Source organism: Periplaneta americana, chromosome 13, assembly GCF_040183065.1.
Source record: "Periplaneta americana isolate PAMFEO1 chromosome 13, P.americana_PAMFEO1_priV1, whole genome shotgun sequence".
NCBI classification, from domain to species: Eukaryota; Metazoa; Arthropoda; class Insecta; order Blattodea; family Blattidae; genus Periplaneta; species Periplaneta americana.
Window position 1 is genome coordinate 152,280,486 of NC_091129.1, and position 23,129 is coordinate 152,303,614.

A 23,129-nucleotide genomic window follows, 5' to 3' on the forward strand; every position below is an offset into this window, starting at 1 on the left:
AAGAAAAGAGAGCTTTCATGTGTGGAAATTTTAATAATTGTTGTAACTTTGTGTCCTTTCCTTCTTATTGCAGGGACCGCGTGTTCAGGCTGAATCTGAGCAACATCAGCCACTCAAACTGTGAGGTAAGTAAAACATTTTGTGTCTCCTTCCACGCAACTGCACTTTTCGTTTTAATAAAAGAGAAATCCGTTTTAATTATTTTATTCCTGTTGTTGGAGGGAACAATGTTTTACGCAGGACGTTGAAATATGAACTCTTCTCCATTTTAAATGGTTTATACATTCAATTTCCATGAGAGTACCGCCCGTGACCGGTTGTTTAAACTAATCAGGGTAACGGATCTACCAGGCCTTGGACGATACGGGCCTGAGAATAAAATCTGCAACTAGCTCCGAAACATCGGGGAAAATTATGTATCAATACACATCTGAATAACCCAAATATATTCTTTATGCTCGACCATGCCGAAACGTAGTAATTATACACCTGGTAGCAGACCTTTAATGCATGTCATTAAAGTAGGCCTACACCTACTCATTAAGGGTCAGGTCTTTCAGCCAATGACGACTCAGGTTACAACTGTTCAGCCAATCACAGGTCAGCTTTGTACCTTTATAAAACCGCAAGTATCGATTATTCTCGGATATGCAATCGAAAGAGAATTAGCGAAAAGTCACGGAGGCTGGAAATCCAATACTGTCGCAGAAGGTTATGTTCTGTTACTATAATAATTAGCGTTAATTGTAAATAATATTGAAATAAATTCAATTTGTCATCTCGTTTTTCAATGTTATCTCTGTAGGTTCTTATGGCCTATCAAGGTCAATGTGGACATCTGTTCCTCGGAAAAAATCAATACTTTCGCGTCTGCGCACATCTCATAACATACGGAACATGGCTGAAGGTCAGATACAATTAAAATTAATAATATCAAGTTAGAAATATGGTCGAGCATAAAAAGTCGTATGAAACTCGCCTATAATGGTAATTAAGAAGCTCGTATGAAAATTATTAAACTCGCTTGCGCTCGTTTCATAAATATCCATACTCACTTCTTAATTACCTTCATTATAGGCTCGTTGCATAATGTACTATTAAAAGACAATCAGAATAGTATATAATATGGAATAATGTGTAATGATTGAAGAGTCAGATGTTTTGTTGTCAAAATGTTGTTTTGGACATTGTCATTAATAGTAGTAAGTGTAATAACAAATAGAACATTATTTACAGGGAAAACATGTTCATTAAGATAATATTTTTAAAATATTTCAATATATATATATATATATATATATATATATATATAATGAATATAATTAAAATACATTTATTAAAAAATTAACACTTGAAATGTAACTAGACCTATGTCACTGTCAAAATATTCCTTGATGTCATAAAATGGATAAATAAGAAATCAACTATGTAAGGTTTGCGTAAAAAGTTTATAGGCCTAATCTGTGACAATTTGTTGAACACAGAAACTGTAATGCATTCAAACCACTTTTCGGATTTTGTTAGTCTGGCATTGGGCTCAATAAGATGATGTTTTCTTCTAGTTGAGTAATGAAGCAGCTTCTCAGATCTGAGACTATAATGCCCGATATTCCTTTTTACATGAAGAAGATAATTATACATTATATATATATATATATATTAATAACAATTCAGATTCTTTTGTATATAGACAGAGTCTACAGTGTGCGTCATAGCTTTCTTTTGAAGGATTAAAATGTTGGGGTATACATAAACAGATGCGATAAACCAGCGTTTCTCAAACTATGGTCCTCGATGTCTGCCCTTGTGGTCCTTCCAAAAGACAGAAGAAAAAATAAAATAATTCAATCGAATTGCGTATCACACTACAGCTGAAAATCTCAGAGTTTGTAAATGACACATGGCAATTGCCTTTCACTTTTTCTCCCAGTACTGACATTTTATGAAATTTATTTAACTTACATGTCTATCGCCTTCCCACTCTACTCTCAGCAACAAAAGAGGGATTTAAAGCACTATGAACGTGGTGTTTCTCGCCATCTTTTCCGTGAAAATCTGGCGCCGTGCCTGTAACCCAGCTAGGGACCACCCGAATTCATAACAGTACCAAACTACCGAACCTTTTCATGTATTTATGACTTTCTTAATAGTTTTGCTGACACCCAGTCTGCACATTGAAATGGTCACGTACTGTACGTCGTATACCTTATTTTATTTCAAGGAGTGCAGTTCGGTGGCTCCTTTGAACACCCATTTACAGATTTATGACTTTCTACACAACAGCTCTGACAATTCCATCCTGTCCCCTAGTCCCAACATTGCACAGTTGTCACAATCCTGATGACCTTCGAAATTATGCAGTGAAACTGACGTGATTCTTGGAATTCGGAAACGATGCGGCAACTCTGCCTCCACGTGGATTTGACGGGCACCTGTCAATTCTTCTGACCGAGGGTTGTGATTGGTTACTAACAAGAGAAGACAAGATTTCCGTCATAGTAAGGAAGACATTTATTTATGACAACCAATTAGTAGGGGGCAGTAGAAGGTCTGTCGGCAAAGTCCTTTCTATGAAACTGCACTCCATGAAAAAAAATAAAGTATACAGCAATAATAGAACGTGCTCGATTTTCAACAAGTAAAGATGCAAGGAAAATAAAATAAAACTATTATGCCATCTGGCCTTCTCTTTCACCAACGAAGATCAAAGCACATACAGAAAAATACATATCGGTATACAAGTATTAACTTAAAAAGAATAAATAATAATAATAATAATAATAATAATAATAAATACAATAAAATACAAAAGAGAGATTGAATACATATGAATATAACCACAAACATGAAAATACATTCTGGTATACAAGTATCAACTTAAAAGAAAAGAATTAATGGATATGAATATAATCACACAAGTAAAGGAATATTAAAATGGATTTGAGGGAGGTGGGATATGATGATAGAGAATGGATTAATCTTGCTCAGGATAGGGACCAATGACAGGCCTATGTGAGGGCGGCAATGAACCTCCGGGTTCCTTAAAAGCCAGTGAGTAAGTAAGTAAAGGAATAATACAATTAGTATAATCAGCATGGGTTACATGGAGACAATGACAATTACCTAGATATTAGTATTGATGGAAAAATAATAATAATAATAATAATAATAATAATAATAATAATAATAATAATAATAATAATAATAATAGTAATAATAATAATAATAAATAAAAATTATATCTAAAAAAACATTCTGTGCATTTAAAATATTTCTAAACAACTTAATTTTAAACGACTGAGGACTAACACTACCCCTGATTTCCAGCGGCAGCGAATTCCATGAGCGGGCCATGGCTATTGAGAAAGAACTTGAGTACAGAGATGTCTGATGACGTGGTATTAGTAGCAACAGATTGTGCTGTGAACGTGTATTACGATTATGATGTGAATCTAGGAGAGTAAACCGAGAGACAAGGTAGTTGGGTGGGGAATGTAATTCGATATAGTAGGCAAATAGAATGTACTAAACGTCGAGTCGTAGAAAATATTCCGATATTGCCTGTGATCATGTCCGCGGATATTTAAAATAAATCGGACGCAGACATTATGTACACGTTGAAGTTTTCGAGAAAGTTCAGCACTTAGATCGCTATGTAAAACATCACAATAGTTTATAGACCTCTTTATGTGTTTTTTCAATTGTTCAGTTGTAATAAAATTACATTACGTAATATTAGCATTGTAATAATGATGATAAATTATCAGCAGACTTTAAAACGTTATTGGAAATAACTTATCCGTAATTATTATACGTAAATTAATATCATAGGCGCCAATGTATGGAACGGTATCATGCATATTGCGTATAAACCAGATAAAAACTTTGTATGAAATATTTAATTAACGCTGAATTTGATTACTTCTCATACAAACGGAGGCGTATTTAATTGGTAACCGAAGAAGAGTTTTATGAAAAATAAAACTTCACAGCGTATATGTGGAGCACCCTTATATCGTAGTTACAAAGTCTCTTGTTTATACATTATTAAATCGCCACGTCTGTATATTTTGCTCTTATAGCATATTAAAATAGGGTTTCACATAAACAGTCTCTGTTAATGGATTTGAAATGTATAAGCATTTATATATCCACTCGTTATAGGATATGAAAAGCAAGGTGTTACGTGTTCATAAAAACTTAATTATGTTCAATATATATTTTACATCCACTTCTGTATTAATAACTCGATAAAGCATTTAGGATCAAAGAAATGCACGATATAAAATACCTTTGACATCGTGACAGCATTCAGCAATTCATAATTTGCAAGGCTAATGCGAAATTCTGAGAGAATTTCCGAACAAAATTTGAATTCGAATGTCATTAATTTATAGGTGACCACTGCCTTCATTACAGATGCTCGATAAACATTATTTCAGCTTTAAGTAACGAAATGAAATTGAAACTGAATAATTATCACTTGTTATTGTAATTGAAGTCCTTCAATTTTTAATCTGAATGCTTGATTACGATTTCACATCAGTAGTGAAATGTATATACAGGGTGATTCTTAATCTTTCCGAACTATATGAGGGATAGATTAAGACGCAGAGACAAAGAAAATTCTGGTATGATTTTGCATTCTTACTAGCTATTGTATTTCATTTCTTTGTCGTGTTTATGTCTAAGGAAGTATCCTGCCATTTAACAATCAACTACTCGTTAAAAAAAACCAGAACCTGGCTCTGTCAGGCATGAGGTAGGATGATCCATTTGTCAGCATCGGATTCACGAATATCACCCAGGCCACTTATAGGTCTTGGACATTCGTCACATGTAGACCCTAAAAAATTATGGTTTATTTAACGACGCTCGCAACTGCAGAGGTTATATCAGCGTCGCCAGTGTGCCGGAATTTTGTCCCGCAGGAACAGTAAATCTACTGACATGAGCCTGTCGCATTTAAGCACACTTAAATGCCATCGACCTGGGCAGGGATAGAAACCGCAATCTCGAGCACAGAAGGATCCACACCTGTGGAGTAACGGTCAGCGCGTCTGGCTGCGAAACCAGGTGGCCCGGGTTCGAATCCCGGTTGAGGCAAGTTACCTGATTGAGGTTTTTTCCGGGATTTTCCCTTAACCCAATACAAGCAAATGCTGAGTAACTTTCGGTGCTGGACCCCGGACTCATTTCACCGGCATTATCACCTTCATTTCATTCCGACGCTAAATAACCTAGATGTTGATACAGCGTCGTAAAATAACCCAATAAAAAAGCACAGAAGGCCAGTGCTATACCGACTACAGTACCGAGGCCGACTGTAGACTCTATAGAGAGCAAAATGTGTTAAGGATTACTTACGGGTCAGACCTTCGAATAGCTAAGTCAGTATTTGCATATGAAACTGATTCGCCTCTAAATGTGGAGTAAATGACTGAACTGTTGAACACTTGTTTTTCAACTCTTCATTATTTTAACTAAAGAGCTTTATGTTTTATTGCTGTTAGATAAGCACAACATTACTTATAGATAAGTTAATAATTTTTAGTTCAATACTTTCGAATCAAAAACTTCTGTTAGACTCTTCTTAATTTTATAATTTATAACAGATAGCCTAGCAATGATTGACAGATGTTAGACATAATTGAAGAGTGCGATCACAAAACACGTTCAGTCAATTTTTATCCACCGGTTAACGAACTGAGAGTTTTGAAGTGACATGCGCAGTAACACAAACTTTTAGACAAGGATTGGCGTTGTTTTAGGCAAGGATTGGCGTTGTTTTAGACAAGGATTGGCGTTGTTTTGGAAGAAAAGGAGCTTAAAATATAATGATAGAGAGGTCAAAAAAATCATATGTGTATGTTGTCTGAAGACAGGTCTGAACCTCACAAGTGATACCAACAAGGCACCAGTTATGAGGCAACTAGGCCAGGAGATAATGGGGGTAGTGGCCAGTTCCTTTATACACGCAGACAGGTAAAATATTTGTAGAGGGGAAACTGAAGCGGTGGTGTATACAGTGTCCGCGCGGAAGCATGTTGCCCATGCCTAGTCTTTAATGAAACGGTCTCGCAAGCAGGGAATACCGACGGAAGGAATGCAAATGAAACAATGCGATAAGAAAGAGCGGGCGACAGAAAAGGTCACGAGATAGCTTGAACGATATTCAAGAGTAGGCCTACAGTCGGAAAATAAATGACTTCTATGAATCAGTCTTGCGTTGTGATAGTTACATTACCACTTTAGTTTGTTCCATTGCATGTGAATACGTGTCTTGTATCGCACGATATTATTATTTCATTCGTAAACATATGTTGCGCGTTTAATTAGCTTCGAATTTTTCTCTTGCTACGTTCTTTATTTCCACAGCGATGTCCTTATTTGTTCATCTTCTTGGAAGAGACAGTACTTCCATCGGCCCGCATCTCTCGCTCCCTCGGCGTGCCTACATACACACGTCAAAACAGACAGCAACGCCACCATTGCTTTTCGGTAATCGTTCCTTGAGCGAGCTATATATCTGAATTGGTGTGTGTTACCTTAAAATCTGTTATATCAATTGCAGGTAAAGAAAATATAGGCCTAAGAAGACTGTAATAAACAGAAAAAGAAGTTGTGATTGCCAATTCTGTCTTATATTTAGCTGAAAAATAAATATATAAATTGCAATCACAATAGCAAGAACATATGTTAAGACAAATTCTCAACTAAACAATTAATATCGTAGCCGCTCGGGCGCGGGTTCGATTCCCGCTTTGGCTAATTACCTGGTTGGGTTTTTTCCGAGGTTTTCCCCAACCGAAAGGCGAATGTCAGGCAATCTATGGCGAAACCTCGGCTTCATATCGCCAAATACCATCTCGCTGTCACCAATCCCATCGATGTTAAATAGCCTAACAGTTGATACAGCGTCGTTAAATAAATACATCATAGCATTTAATTATGTTGCCACAATGAGTGCCGGCCTGGTAGCTTAGTTGGTAGAGCAACAGGCTACGAATTGGAAGGTCTGGTATTCGCTGTTATAAAATTGGCCAAAGGGACTGAGTGAGTTTTAGGATTACACTCTTGAATTTATCTTAGTTTGGGCTTAGCAGATTTTAATCATAGTGTACGTTCATGCTACTTTATATAACTTAAATTTTCTTGATAATATTGACAGTATAAGGGTACAGTGCATCAGTTATTCATAGATTTCAAAAAGGCATATGACTCGGTTAAGAGAGAAGTTTTATATGATATTCTTATTGAATTTGGTATTCCCAAGAAACTAATTCGATTAATTAAAATGTGTCTCAGTGAAACGTACAGCAGAGTTCGTATAGGTTAGTTTCTATCAGATGCGTTTCCAATTCACTGTGGCCTAAAGCAAGGAGATGCACTATCGCCTTTACTTTTTAACTTTGCTCCAGAGTATGCCATTAGGAAAGTCCAGGATAATAGAGAGGGTTTGGAATTGGACGGGTTACATCAGCTGCTTGTCTATGCGGATGACGTGAATATGTTAGGAGAAAATCCAAAAACGATTAGGGAAAACACGGGAATTTTACTGGAAGCAAGTAAAGATATAGGTTTGGAAGTGAATCCCGAAAAGACAAAGTATATGATTATGACTCGTGACGGGAATATTGTACGAAATGGAAATATAAAAATTGGAAATTTATCTTTTGAAGAGGTGGAGAAGTTCAAATATCTTGGAGCAACAGTAACAAATATAAATGATACTCGGGAGGATATTAAACACAGAATAAATAGCCTATGGGAAATGCCTGTTATTATTCGGTTGAGAAGCTTTTATCATCCAGTCTGCTGTCAAAAAATCTGAAAGTTAGAATTTATAAAACAGTTATATGACCAGTTGTTCTATATGGTTGTGAAACTTGGACTCTCGCTTTGAGAGAGGAACTTAGGTTAAGGGTATTTGAGAATAAGGTGCTTAGGAAAATATTTGGGGCTAAGAGGGATGAAGTTACAGAAGAATGGAGAAAGTTACACAACACAGAACTGCACGCATTGTATTCTTCACCTGACATAATTAGGAACATTAAATCCAGATGTTTGAGATGGGGAGGGCATGTAGCACGTATGGGCGAATCCAGAAATGCATATAGAGTGTTAGTTGGGAGGCCGGAGGGAAAAAGACCTTTAGGGAGGCCGAGACGTAGATGGGAAGTTGATATTAAAATGGATTTGAGGGAGGTGGGATATGATGATAGAGAATGGATTAATCTTGGTCAGGATAGGGACCAATGGCGGGCTTATGTGAGGGCGGCAATGAACCTCCGGGTTCCTTAAAAGCCAGTAAGTAAGTAGATATTGATATACATACCGGTAATCGAATTGTTATGAATAATAGAGAGAATGAATTGACAATTAATAATAATTCCTATTTTCATGGTACCAGATATTATAGTTGCTTTCCCTCTTTGTTTCTATTATACTCATGTATATAATTCATTACAGAGTTTATTAGTATCATTTTAAATACAAATTTCCCAGACAATAGCATCTCATTATTTATGGTACCTGTAGGATTTTATAGGTTTTGTTGTGGAATTTAGAGAGCTTGTCAGTTTACAGTGCAGTTAATTTTGTGAAATGCTCTTTTAGTGAATCCTCGTGAGAAATTACGTGCAAAACATTTGCCCATTCCGTTTTTTCCCCCCCTCAGAATACGCCCCTTGCATTTACCTGTCAGCGTTAAATTTCAGTTACTCTTTTTAAAGCAGGCAGGGGTATGCAATTGATGAGCCGTTCACCAACAAGTCATGAAATATATTCGGCGTATCTCCTATACCGCAGGCCATGCTAAAGGCTGACAATGTTCGTTAGTGCAATGATTATATGCGGATGTGTTGAAATGGGGGAAGTCCCAAGCACTTGGGCTTTAATCTTGCCCCAGCCACACGTTGTGTTAATGTTACAGGATAATCAAAACTCAAATTGCTCTGTTTGTACTTCTACGGCTCTGAAGCCATTAATAGGGCAGGTTGTATGCGTGTCATATACTTTTCCAAGTGCTTCAAGTAGCATTGTTGTTATTGTGGTTGTGAATCTACAAGTTCACGAGAATGCGATGTTGGCAGAAGTGTCTGCTGAGATAAGGTTTTGCACTTGGCGTATAGCTGCGTGTTAGCCAGTGTTAGGCGTGTTAAATATTATTTGTATTTTTATTGGGGGTCCAGAGTTCCACGTGGCCTTGTAATATGTCATATAGCCTTTCTGGAGTTCAGAAGACTTCGGTTTCAAAGCAGTTGACCGTCAACAAAGTTAATTTTCGTATAGCGTCAACATTATCATAATCATCGTAACCATCATCATCCATCATCATCATCATCATCATCATAATCATCATCGTAACACATTAACATTTTTGGTACTGTCATTCTTTCCTAGACTCAGAGTTTAAAAATTGTGTAACCATCTTCTGTACGGTCTTTCACTATCTCTTCCATCGGCCATATATTAATAGAAATTTTAATATATTTTCAGCTGTTATGATCTAATATAATAAATATTTATTTGACAGTTTTTCAGTCTAAAAATTTATCTTCAAAATAATGGCTTATTATTATTATTATTATTATTATTATTATTATTATTATTATTATTATTATTATTATTATTATTTGTCTATTATTTCTGTATTGCTAATTATTATATTTACTATAATAATAATAATAATAATAATAATAATAATAATAATAATAATAATAATAGTTTATTTAACCTGGCAGAGTTAAGGCCATATGACCTTCTCTAACACTCAACCAGGAGTAAAACTGCGTTACAAAAAACACTACAAATTTAAGAAGTACACTACAATTTTACACACAAAACTGAATAATAATAATAATAATAATAATAATAATAATAATAATAATAATAATAGTTTATTTAACCTGGCAGAGTTAAGGCCATACGGCCTTCTCTAACACTCAACCAGGAGTAAAACTGCGTTACAAAAAACACTACAAATTTACAAAGTACACTACAATTTTACACACAAAACTGAATAAGATAATAATAATAATAATAATAATAATAATAATAGTTTATTTAACCTGGCAGAGTTAAGGCCATATGACCTTCTCTAACACTCAACCAGGAGTAAAACTGCGTTACAAAAAACACTACAAATTTACAAAGTACACTACAATTTTACACACAAAACTGAATAAGATAATAATAATAATAATAATAGTTTATTTAACCTGGCAGAGTTAAGGCCATACGGCCTTCTCTAACATTCAACCAGGAGTAAAACTGCGTTACAAAAACACTATAAATTTACAAAGTACACTACAATTTTACACACAAAACTGAATAAGATAATAATAATAATAATAATAATAATAATAATAATAATAATAGTTTATTTAACCTGGCAGAGTTAAGGCCATACGACCTTCTCTAACACTCAACCAGGAGTAAAACTGCGTTACAAAAAACACTACAAATTTACAAAGTACACTACAATTTTACACACAAAACTGAATGAGATAATAATAATAATAATAATAATAATAATAATAATAATAGTTTATTTAACCTGGCAGGGTTAAGGCCATACGGCCTTATCTAACACTCAATCAGGAGTAAAACTGCGTTACAAAAAACACTACAAATTTACAAAGTGCACTACAATTTTACACACAAAACTGAATAAGATAATAATAATAATAATAATAATAATAATAATAATAATAATAATAATAGTTCATTTAACCTGGCAGAGTTAAGGCCATACGGCCTTCTGTATCACTCAACCAGGAGTAAAACTGCGTTACAAAAAACACTACAAATTTACAAAGTACACTCAATTTTACACACAAAACTGAATAAGATAATAATAATAATAATAATAATAATAATAATAATAATAATAATAATAATAATAATAATAATAATAGTAATTAAATAGTTAAATACAAAGCACATAATGAGTGCAATATTTTAGGTACACACAGTAAGGAAAATTATGATTACATAGCCTATAGCTCAGGTTATCACATTATAGACACCATTAGCGGGAAATATGAAAACAAAAATATAAAATAGAGTTAAATATCACTAGAACATAAAAAAATGTGAATACGTGGAAACATGCAGTACAACACTTGTCATAATAGTGAGTTAGTTTGGCAACTCGTCATAAGATAATTTTCTAACTTGGATTTGAAAGACTTCAATCTGTTGCTATGTGTTCTTACATTGGTTGATTGGAAGAGAAGGCCATATAGCTGTAATTCTACCAGTAGAAATAATCACTTATATAAATAAATACATATAATTCGGTATATTATTTTTTTTCTGTTAGGCCTGTGTATTACGACAACAGAACAAGTGATGTTCTTCAATCGCAAAGGCTGCGATATTTCGTTGTGTAGTCTTGAAAATTCTAAAAAATGAAAAAAAGAAATACGAGTATGTAACCTACACTAAGTCTAGGGAGACGATAATGGCAAGGATGAGACCGGAAACTCTTATGAGACTTCATGAAGCTGGGCTCTCATCGTTCTTAACACATCTTCTGAATAAATAAAATTTGTTCACATGCAAAATAACGATACATTAACCTTAAAGAAGTCCTGGTGGTGCTGGTGGTGTTAGCAATGAAAACACCTAGAATTCACCAAGATTCGAACCGAGAACGCCTGCGTATTAGATCGGTGGTATACAATAGACTATGTAGCCACTACAAGAACCTTCAAATACTGGTCAAATACTTAGATTGACGGCTAATTTTGTAATCTCTCGCAAGTGGACGTCCTCCAATTTTTCCGTGTACCCTCTACTTGCTTGTAAACCTACACTAATAAGTTATGAATTACTGCTACCTCATTCGTCGTGAGACTACACTAATCAGTTAATTAACTAATTAATTACTCTGATAAGTTACTTGGGCTTCAAGGAGCCGATTAACGTAGCGTTACTAATTACAGTATATTACTGCCAACTAGATACGTAGTATATTGGCTTCATCATTATCGAAAATGTACAGCAGTTAATGAAAATGATAAGTTTAATCTATCTTACTTTGTTAACTTAGCTCTGCCAGGTTAAATAAATCATTATTATTGCTATTATTATTCTTATTATTATTATTATTATTACCTCATCACTTTTATTCAATATATACATCAACTCCATCATCAGACATTGGCGACTAACAATTCATGAAAACATCCCGCTCTTCCGAAATTGTACTCTAGATAAATTATTATATGCAGACGATCAGGTTCTTTTTGCTACAAATGAAGACGAGCTGCTATACTCAATACATCACCTGAATATAATAGCACAAAATTTCAATATGAAAATTTCCCCAAACAAAACAAAAATTATGGCGTCCCAAAGTAAACATCCAGTTAGGAGTAAAATTTGCATTGGAACCCATACGTTAGAACAGGTAAACTCATTTAAATATTTATGTTATAATTTGACATATTTACCTGTTACTGATATATCTGAAAATATTCAATATTTTAATGGAGCCTTAAGAACCATCAACCAGGTTTTCACAACCACGAAACCCAAAAACATACCAGGTTAAAAGCATATAAAGTTCTAGCAAGACCTGTCCTCATGTATGGTAGTGAGGCCTGGACTGTCCGAAACTCAGATGTTCAACTGCGGAAATGAGATTTCTAAGGAGGGCTGCCGACTACAGCTTGCTTGACCACAAAATGAATGAACTAATTACAAAATATTTTAAATTACACCTATTTATGAACATCTCAACCACTATAGACAAAAATGGCTTAACCATGTCAATAGAATGGACCGTTCCAGACTTCCAAGACAAATTCTCCGCTATATACCACATGGAAGACTATCTTTGGGAAGCCCCCTGAAAAGATGGACGGAGATCGTGATTTATATAGAACCGACACATTTCTTTCATTAATTGTTTCAAAACGAATTGTGCTAGCGACAACTTATTATATCTAAAATGCAGAGGAATTTTGGGAGATTATTTACCTCTATAGCAAATGTTGAAAATGTCCTCCATCCTGCATAAGCTACAACTCAACACGTCGTTCCATGTTACTGGCCACTCGTTGGAGGACTCTGTTCTTAGTTTGAATCTCCTGTGTGATGTTATGCTTCAGATCGTCCAATGTCTGGGGACATGTGGCGTAAACCTTGTCTTTTAAGTAACCCCATAGAAAGAAGTCTGGCGTTGTCAAATCCGGAGATCTCGGTGGCCACAGGTTCCTGGAAATTATTCGGTCGTCACATAACCGGATAAATGGAACCATACTTCATCTGTGAACCATGTGATGGACAATATAGCAGGATTTTGCACAATGAACGTCTGAAACCAACGACAATAATTCAATCTTTTATCCTTATCTGGTTCCTGTAGCTGATGAACAACCGTAACCCTATATGGATTTAGGCTCTCTGACACATTGAGTAGGTATACCCTGTCTCCTGCGACAAACGTCTTAATGATTTTTTGGGTGACTGCTCCAGTCGTGCTCTTACGTCAACAACAACCGTGGGAAGCCTAGATGAACGATGCTTGCCCTTTTCACTCACCAGAGATCCAGTTGTTTCCAATTTGTTTACCAGTCGCAGTATTGTGTTTCTTTTGGGAGGATTGCGAACACCAAATTCTCTCTGGTATGCCCTTTGAGTAGCTGTAATTGAATTCGTAATCCAGTATTGCTTCACAAGGAAGAGTCGTTGATTTAATGTGTACTGCATTTTCACGTTGACACAAAATGTCGAAAACAGCTGCCAACAATAGGAATAAAACATAAACATCTGCGCATCTAGTGACAAGGAATCGAAACTCCAGAACATTCTGCTTAATTTGGTGCTAAAATTGGGTCAGTGCTGCCAACAATAGGAATAAAACATAAACATCTGCGCATCTAGTGACAAGGAATCGAAACTCCAGAACATTCTGCTTAATTTGGTGCTAAAATTGGGTCATTGAATGAATTTCCAACGGAATAATTAAAGAAAGAAATGTGTCAGTTCTATACAGGGTGTAACAACTTTAATGTTTAGAATTTCTGGAACATGTTCCCTGACACGTTCTACGTCGATTAAACCTAACATACCTATATCCAAAGTTCTAGGCCTGCAGGTTTGGAGTATTTGTACCCCAAAGTTAAATTTTTGAGTTTAATTTTATCGCTGAATACTGAAAGAAGTAACACCAATTTCCGAAAGTGACATGTCTATGTCATTTTTATTATTACCATATTACATTTTAATATCAACTACTTGTGTGTATGAAAGAAGCAGTGCAAAGTTGAAAAGAAATGTCCTTAAGATTCCAAACACTGTACTTCTTGAAATTTGCCAATAGGCACGTGAAATTACCTGTGCACTAGGAATCCTACGGTTTGGGAACCGTGCTTGATATGCCAAAACAGCTGCTGTTGCATTGACATCACACAGTTCATACACATAAACTATGTCGGCGTATTCCTGATGTGTGTACACAAAAGGCATGTTTTAATGGTCAAAACTCAATAAAAAGACTAGTCACAATACGGTTTATTTTTCTCACAACTGTTATTTTAAACTGTTGTCTGTTTCGTTTCCTTAGCAACCTAAACAATTTTAATTTAATTTCTCTTAAAAGTAAAATTTCCTTCATACACTGCTTTTCAAATGTTTCTTATGTATCTCTACTTAGTAGTGCCATAAAATAGGCCTTGTATAAACGGTATAATGCTTGGAGCTGCAAGAAGTTCTATTTTTTCCAGCTCTGTTATCTCTGTAACCTCTCAATTTCGGATATAGGTATGTTAGGTTTAATCAACGTAGAATGTGTCAGGGAACATGTTCCAGAAATTCTAAACATTAAAGTTCTTACACCCTCTATAAATCACTCTGATGATTATTATTATTATCATTATCATCCCCGTGTCCTGTATTACTGAAAAAGGACGCCTGTTATGTAATGTATGTATGTATGTATGGGCCTATGTCTATTAAAATATCCCTTCGTGGATTTAAGGTAAGAAAACAGTGCAAGGAGAGCGAGGCAAGCTGAAGATACGCTAGGAGATAGGGCTGTGGTAGCGGATAGGAAGCAATAAAGTCTGCGAGCATCTGAGGAAATTAGAACAATTACTTCTCGTAGCAAGGATGGAGATGCTTTGAAAAGGGAGTTACAAGCAGAGATGGCGGGATATGCGGCTTCATTAGAACGATGTCGGTATTTCATGTGTGTGCAACAGTTCGTCTGCGAGTTTACATTGTCTCCTGCAAGGTGAGACTTCAAAATATAAATTGCGAGCTTCTGCACCTTCGTGTTGACGAGATTATGGTGTTTGTGATGAACAACTTTCAAGAGAAAAACTTCATTTAATTCGGACGAGTCCCTTGTACGTACTGCAAGGTTTTATTCGAGCAGTTCCATATTCTATCGCCGTCACAGATCTGTCTGTCTCCCTCCATCCTTCCCTCGAAATGTTATATGTATGTTTTCCCACAAGTGTTGACCTACTATAGTTGCCCCATCATCAGAGAAGGTTGCTAATTATGAATGTATAATGTTGGCTCGTAATTCTCATAATATTAATTATGAAACCGAGTTAAAACCATCAGCATTGAAGTTTTATTATGGCCTCTTATTCTGCTGTTAAATTGATGTCCACGTAATCCGGTTTCGTACTCCAGCCATACGACATCGTGCTATCCACACATCCCCGTACTCGTTGAATTACCGTTCACATCCGTTGAGGCATATGAACTTGAGACCAGCCATCTGTTAATCGATCTTAGCCCTCCATGGGCTATCGAGCGAGGTATTATTATTATTATTATTATTATTATTATTATTATTATTATTATTATTATTATTATTATTATTATTATCATCCTTTCTAAAATTATAACACAAATTCACGGCCTAATATTGATACATATTCCTGTGCACAGACCACAAACATCGTTAATTCATTTAGTGTTGTGCCCAAGGGCAGGTCTTTCAGTGCAAACGTGGTTTTCTCCAGTCTTTCCTATTTTCTGCCTTCCTCTTTCTTTCCTCATATGATTCACATATGAAGAGTCCACTGCAAGAATGATGGATGTCATTTGGAATACATTTTGCAGGAGAAGCGATTGAAAGTTTGAAATGCTTAGCGCTCAAAGCTTAACTGTGATTTTTCGATCATTACTGGACAATGACTATCAGTGTTAATGCCATGTAACTTTCTATGTACATTCTATATGTCTTAAGCTATGCATTGATAGTCTTGGTTCATTTTCGACAAAAAAGTGACATCCATCATTCTTGCAGTGGACTCTTCATATCTTAATGTCGTTTATCATCTGGTATCTTCTTCTACCTCTTCTCCCGTTCACCATTCCTTCCAGTGCATCCTTCAGTACATAGTTTCTTCTCAGCCAGTGACCCAACCAGTTCCTTTTCCTCTTCCTGATCAGTTTCAGCATCATTCTTTCTTCACCCACTCTTTCCAACACAGCTTCATTTCTTATTCTGTCTGTCCATTTGACACGCTCCATCCTTCTCCATATCCACATTTCAAATGCTTTTATTCGCTTCTCTTCACTTCGTAGTAATGTCCATGTTTCTGTCCCATACAATTCCACCCTCCATACAAAGCACTTCACTAGTCTCAAGATGCTTTCTTGGCCATTGCTATCCTCCTTTTGACTTCCTGGCAGCAGCTCATGTTACTGCTTATAGTACACTCCAAGTATTTGAAGCTGTCCACTTGCTCTACTGCCTCATTTAGAATTCGCAAGTTTATCTTCTTTATTTTTTTTCCTATGACCATGTTCTTCGTCTTATTTGCATTTATCTTCATCCCATACTGCTCACAGCTGTCATTTAGCTCCAGTAGCATATCATTTAGTATCATTTCCTCTTCTGCTAACAACGCCATATCATCACCAAATCTTATGCATTTTATTCTTCTTCCTCCTACTATCACGCTTCCTATGTTCTGAAAACAGTTCTTTACTAATCCTCCAAGTAGATGTTGAACAGGGTAGGTGATAAAGGACATCCTTGACGTACTCCTCTCCCAATTTCACTTCCTTCTGACATTTCTTCTCCTATCCTTTCACTCGTTGCTTCATATAAAGATTACTGAACAGTCTTCTCTCTTGCTAATTCACACCAATTTTCTTTAGAATCCCCATCAGTTTATTCCAATCCACTCTGTCAAAAGCCTTTTCTAAGTCCACAGATACTACATAAACTTCTTTATTCTTCTGTAGGTATCTTTCACCGATTGTCCGTAACAGTCCAATTGCATCTCCCATACCTTTTCCCTTCGTGAAGCCAAACTGCTCTTAATAACGAAAAAGTGTGATTTTTTTCCTTATAGCAGCTTCTGTATTTATTTTTTCGATCTTGATAACTTGAAGCTTTCTTTCTCTTCAAGGTTCTTACAGGAAATGTAATCTGTGAATTATTTATGGACAGAGTTAGTTTGCGTGATCCTGTGAAAGGCATGAGAAGTCATCCATAACAAACACTTATAAGCTCTTTTCCCATCTTCCATATGTATTGAAGTTTATTTATAGGATCTATAATAAAAATCGTGATTCCTTTGTTAGTTTGTTTGTTAGTAATTGTCCTACACTTCGTTTTGCTTTGCGTTTGTCATTTAGTAAGGTGAGACCACTGAAAATCCTGAAGATTTTCCAAAAAAAAATTATCGGCTATTTCACTTCTTTAGCATGTATATTTTCGTACTCCAAATGGATTTAGTTCAATTCTGATTACAAATATGTTTATTGTTTTTATAATTAACGCTGTAAGGGGACGTGGTATTTAAGCAGCTGTCAAAACTATTTTTTCATCAAAGAATTCTTTCTTACAAATTTCTGATTACAAATCTAGTAACTTTTTGTTCTCAAGTTGGCTCCCTGAAGTTACTAGATGAAAATAGCAGAGGAGAATTTTAATAGGTTAGTTATGTGTTGCGTAAATATTCGTTTTATTTTCAAACCCATTTTCCCGTAAGTTTATTTTTCTTGATTCAACACCAACTTTTTATGCCAAATATTAATCAATTTGGATGAAATAATTCCTGCAAAATGAGATAGCTGCATGTTTCTAGTCCTTTATTTTGTAAGAAATGCTGCTAGTTTATGAATGATGGAAAAGATAACTTTTCAAAAGTTTTTGAAACTTAATAAATGAAATATTTCATAAAATTAATTTCCTATATTTATTCTGCGTTTAATTTCCTCTTTAGTGTCATTTATATTTGTTACTGTTGCTCGAATGTATTTTAATTTTTCCACCTTTTCAAAGGATAAATTTTCAATTTTTATATTTCCATTTCGTACTATGTTTCGGTCACGAGACATAATCATATACTTTGTCTTTTCAGGATTTTAATTCCGAAGCTACCTCCTTACTTGCTTCAAGTAAAATTCCCGTGTTTTCCCTAATATTGTGTGGATTTTCTCCTAAGGACCTATCATGTGTCGTGGCTATATCACCAACGAGTATTCAGAAGGAAGATAGGTTTTAGTCTGAGATGAACTTCCGTGTCGGTTGATTGGTATAATATTAACCATCATGAAACAAACTCTCTTTCTGACAGCTCATTCTTTCCCTTAACGCAGAGCTCACATGCCAGGTCTCGCCTCCACATCTATACACAATATTCTGGAGAACGTTTCGAAAAAGTTGTCACTGGAAATAGATTTATGTGTGTATTTATTTACACTGCAAGTGGGCAAGCACCCGGTGGCAGTGGTATACACAATATAAACAATACACAATAAAATGATAAACAATACACAATACAATTTAACACAATAAGTACAATTAATAATATAACATTAAATAACCTATTTTTACAATACAAGCTACATATGTATAGACCCTACATAAGTTTCAATAGTCTTTCACTTTACTCTCATCTCACTCACTGTAGTGGCACTATGACGCATTTCACTGACACTTTAGGACACTTTTCACTGACACACCATAACACATTTCACTGACACTATAGAACACATTTCATTGACGCTATAAATTATCACTGATCGGAACTGTTCACTGCACTGTAAAACCATAACTTCACTGACTCACCTCGCTTGACTTATACAACAGTTCAAATAAGACAGATAATTACACCTTTATGCAAACTTATAAACAGAACTACATTTAAACTAAACATTTCTAGTCTAAGGCCCTCTTACACGCTATTTTTAAATAATTTACAATTTAAACCAAGGGAGTAAATCGTCAGGCTAAATAAATACACGTCACCTTAAAAAATTAAATGTTAAATGTCGCCTTAATTTTGATTTCCACTTTATACACAACTTTTTAAGTTATTCTTGAATCTCCTTAAGGAAGGAGAGCCCTCAAAGACCGCTGCAGGTAGGTCATTCCAATCATTTATAGTTCTATTTAAAAATGAGAATTTACCTACATCCGTTTTCTGTTTCCTACATTTGATTTTAAAATCATGATCGTTCCTACCATAGTACGTTGGCTTTTCTAACCGAGCCGTTATGTCTACCCATGCTTTCTGACCTAGATGTGCTCTATACAATGATGTTATTCTAGTTTTCCTACGTCTGTTTCCCATTTAAGTTCTTTTATCGTATTGTTTCCATCTTCTCTATTACCTTTAACAAATTTCGCTGCCCTATACTGGACATTAGTTTTATAGTCCTTAATAATTTATCTCTCTTGGCAGAATCTGAACGCTCGAATCTTAGATCTAATGGCGAGAAGAACGACTCTAAAATCTTTGTTGAATAAAATGTGCTTTGTAATAATACTATGACGGCATTTCGAGGACATTTGAAAGCAACATGCAGAAGTAGAGAGATGCCTGCCGTCAGCCGGACAGTATCTTGTATGGCCAGAACTCCCGACCCGTGTAAACTTTAACCTGCTACTCTGAACGTTTTCTGTCTCTCTCTCGAGTCGACTTGACGCAACGTTGAACACAGTTTATTGGGTTGACATATCACCACTTTAGCTCTAACACTGATGGTTATGTCGGTTAGTACGGTTAGGCGAGGGAGGAAGAGGGCACGAGAGTGAAGGAGACAAAGTAAATGCACACCTTTTATATGGCAGGTTATCTCCGCGCACCGTGTGAAATTGCTTGCCTCTGCGCGGCTCGATGGAGGGGTGGAGGCTCTAAAAGGAGGCTGTTAGATAAATCAGAAGGCGGCTTCTCGCCTCTCAGAGGTTCACACACTGTGACACGCAACATTTTCGAGATCAGTAATAATAGACGAGAATGCTACAAATTTGACACATTGATAGGGACTTAGTTATAGAAAATTAATAATAATAATAATAATAATAATAATAATAATAATACTTACTGGCTTTTAAGGAACACGGAGGTTCATTACCGCCCTCACATAAGCCCACCATTGGTCCCTATCCAGAGCAAGATTAATCCAGTCTCCACCATCATATCCCACCTCCCTCAAATCCATTTTAATATTATCTTCCCATCTACGTCTCGGCCTCCCCAAAGATCTTTTTCCCTCCGGCCTCTCTACTAACACTCTATATGCATTTCTGGATTCGCCCATACGTGCTACATGCCCTGCCCATCTCAAACGTCTGGATTTAATGTTCCTAATTATGTCAGGTGAAGAATACAATGCGTGCAGTTCTGTGTTGTGTAACTTGCTCCATTCTCCTGTCACTTCATCCCTCTTAGCCCCAAATAATAGACTAAGTAAATAGACTAGAGTAAACCAAATAGACTAAGTATATGATTATGTCTCGTGACCAGAATATTATACGAAATGGAACTATAAAAATTGGAGATTTATCCTTCGAAGAGGTGGAAAAATTCAAATATCTTGGAGCAACAGTAACAAATATAAATGACACTCGGGAGGAAATTAAACGCAGAATAAATATGGGAAATGCGTATTATTATTCCATTGAGAAGCTTTTGTCATCTAGTCTGCTGTCAAAAAAACTGAAAGTTAGAATTTATAAAACAGTTATATTACCGGTTGTTCTGTATTGTGAAGCTTGGACTCTCACTTTGAGAGAGGAACAGAGATTAAGGGCGTTTGAGAATAAGGTTCTTAGGAAAATATTTGGGGCTAAGAGGGATGAAGTTACAGGAGAATGGAGAAAGTTACACAACGCAGAGCTGCACGCATTGTATTCTTCACCTAACATATTAGGAACATTAAATCCAGACGTTTGAGATGGGCAGGGCATGTAGCACGTATGGGCGAATCCAGAAATGCATATAGAGTGTTAGTTGGGAGGCTGGCGGGAAAAAGACCTTTGGGGAGGCCGAGACGTAGATTGGAAGATAATATTAAAATGGATTTGAGGAAGGTGGGATATGATGATAGAGACTGGATTAATCTTGATCAGGATAGGGATCAATGGCGGGCTTATGTGAGGGCGGCAATGAACCTCCGGGTTCCTTAAAAGCCAGTAAGTAACTAAGTAAGCCCCAGATATTTTCCTGAGCACCTTATTCTCAAATACCCTTAATCTCTGTTCCTCTCTCAAAGTGAGAGTCCAGGTTTCACAACCATACAGAACAACCGGTGATATAACTGTTTTATAAATTCTAACTTTCAGATTTTTCGACAGCAGACTGGATGATAAAAGTTTCTCAACCGAATAATAACAGGCATTTCCCATATTTATTCTGTGTTTAATTTCCTCCCGAGTATCATTTATATTTGTTACTGTTGCTCCCAGATATTTGATTTTCTCCACCTCTTCAAAAGATAAATTTCCAATTTTTATATTTCCATTTCGTACAATATTCCCGTCACGAGTCATAATCATATACTTTGTCTTTTCGGGATTTACTTCCAAACCTATCTCTTTTACTAGCTTCAAGTAAAATTCCTGTGTTTTCCGTAATCGTTTGTGGATTTTCTCCTAACATATTCACGTCATCCGCATAGACAAGCAGCTGATGTAACCCGTTCAATTCCAATCCCTCTCTGTTATCCTGGACTTTCCTAATAGCATACTCTAGAGCAAAGTTAAAAAGTAAAGGTGATAGTGCATCTCCTTGCTTTAGCCCACAGTAAATTGGAAACGTATCTGACAGAAACTGACCAATACGGACTCTGCTGTACGTTTCACTGAGACACATTTTAATTAATCGAACTAGTTTCTTGGGAATACCAAATTCCATAAGACTATCATATAAAACTTCTTTCTTAACCGAGTCATATACAATACAAAAATGACAAAATGAAAGATATGTTTACTACAAAAGTAAAAGAAGTTTTGCCGCATGGCAGTTTGATTCCTTCTTGAAACTGTGTAACTATACAAAGTTTAGCGCCAAACTTGACCATCATGAAAGATTGAAATCTCATTTCCTTCTCTTCCCATCATGTGTCTTAATTCAAGTCCGTGAGCAGTAGAGGCTGGTGTTTGACGCCATTGGCACAGACAAATCCGGCCTCCTGGGTAGGGGAGCTTATTACACCGGCTTCCTTGATTTGATGGATCACTAAAAACATAAAACCGAGGGTTATATTAAAGGCGAGGTTGCATGGCATCAATAATTCCATCAGAATCAGGATTACACAATCACCATTCAGTTGGAACGACCGCTCTGTAACGACGGGTACTTGTTAGAGTTTACATCCGTGTGGGTAAGTGGGGGCGCCTGGCCCCGAATGTCTCTGCAACCCTCAGTACACTTCCACTCGGACTGCTTCCCTGTGTACATGATGAAGTGACGTAAAGCTGAGCAAAGATAGCAATCGAGTCTGTACGTAGGGTTGGTGCTAATGTTTAAATTCACCTTTCGCTACCACCACCACCACCACTACCACCACCACTACCGCCACCACTACCACCACCACCATCACCACCACTACCACCACCACCATCACCACCACCACCATCACCACCACCATCACCACCACCATCACCACCACCACTACCACCACCACCACTACCACTACCACCACCACCACTACCACCACCACTACCATCATCACCACCACCAATACCACCACCACCACTACCACCACCACCATCACCACCACTACAACCACCACCATCACCATTACCACCACCACCACTACCACCACCATCACCACCACTACCACCACCACCACTACCACCACCACCATCACCAACACTACCACCACCACCATCACCACCACTACCACCA

General features: G+C 36.3%; 1 protein-coding gene across 1 annotated transcript in view; it reads left to right on the plus strand.

Moving 5' to 3' along the window:
- Sema2a (Semaphorin 2a) overlaps window positions 1–23,129 on the plus strand; it is a 704,754-nt gene that overhangs the window by 271,877 nt on the left and 409,748 nt on the right. Inside the window, exon 2 of the mRNA XM_069844478.1 lies at window positions 74–125. Coding sequence (XP_069700579.1) covers window positions 74–125 — 52 coding nt within the window. The remainder of the gene's footprint in view (window positions 1–73; window positions 126–23,129) is intronic.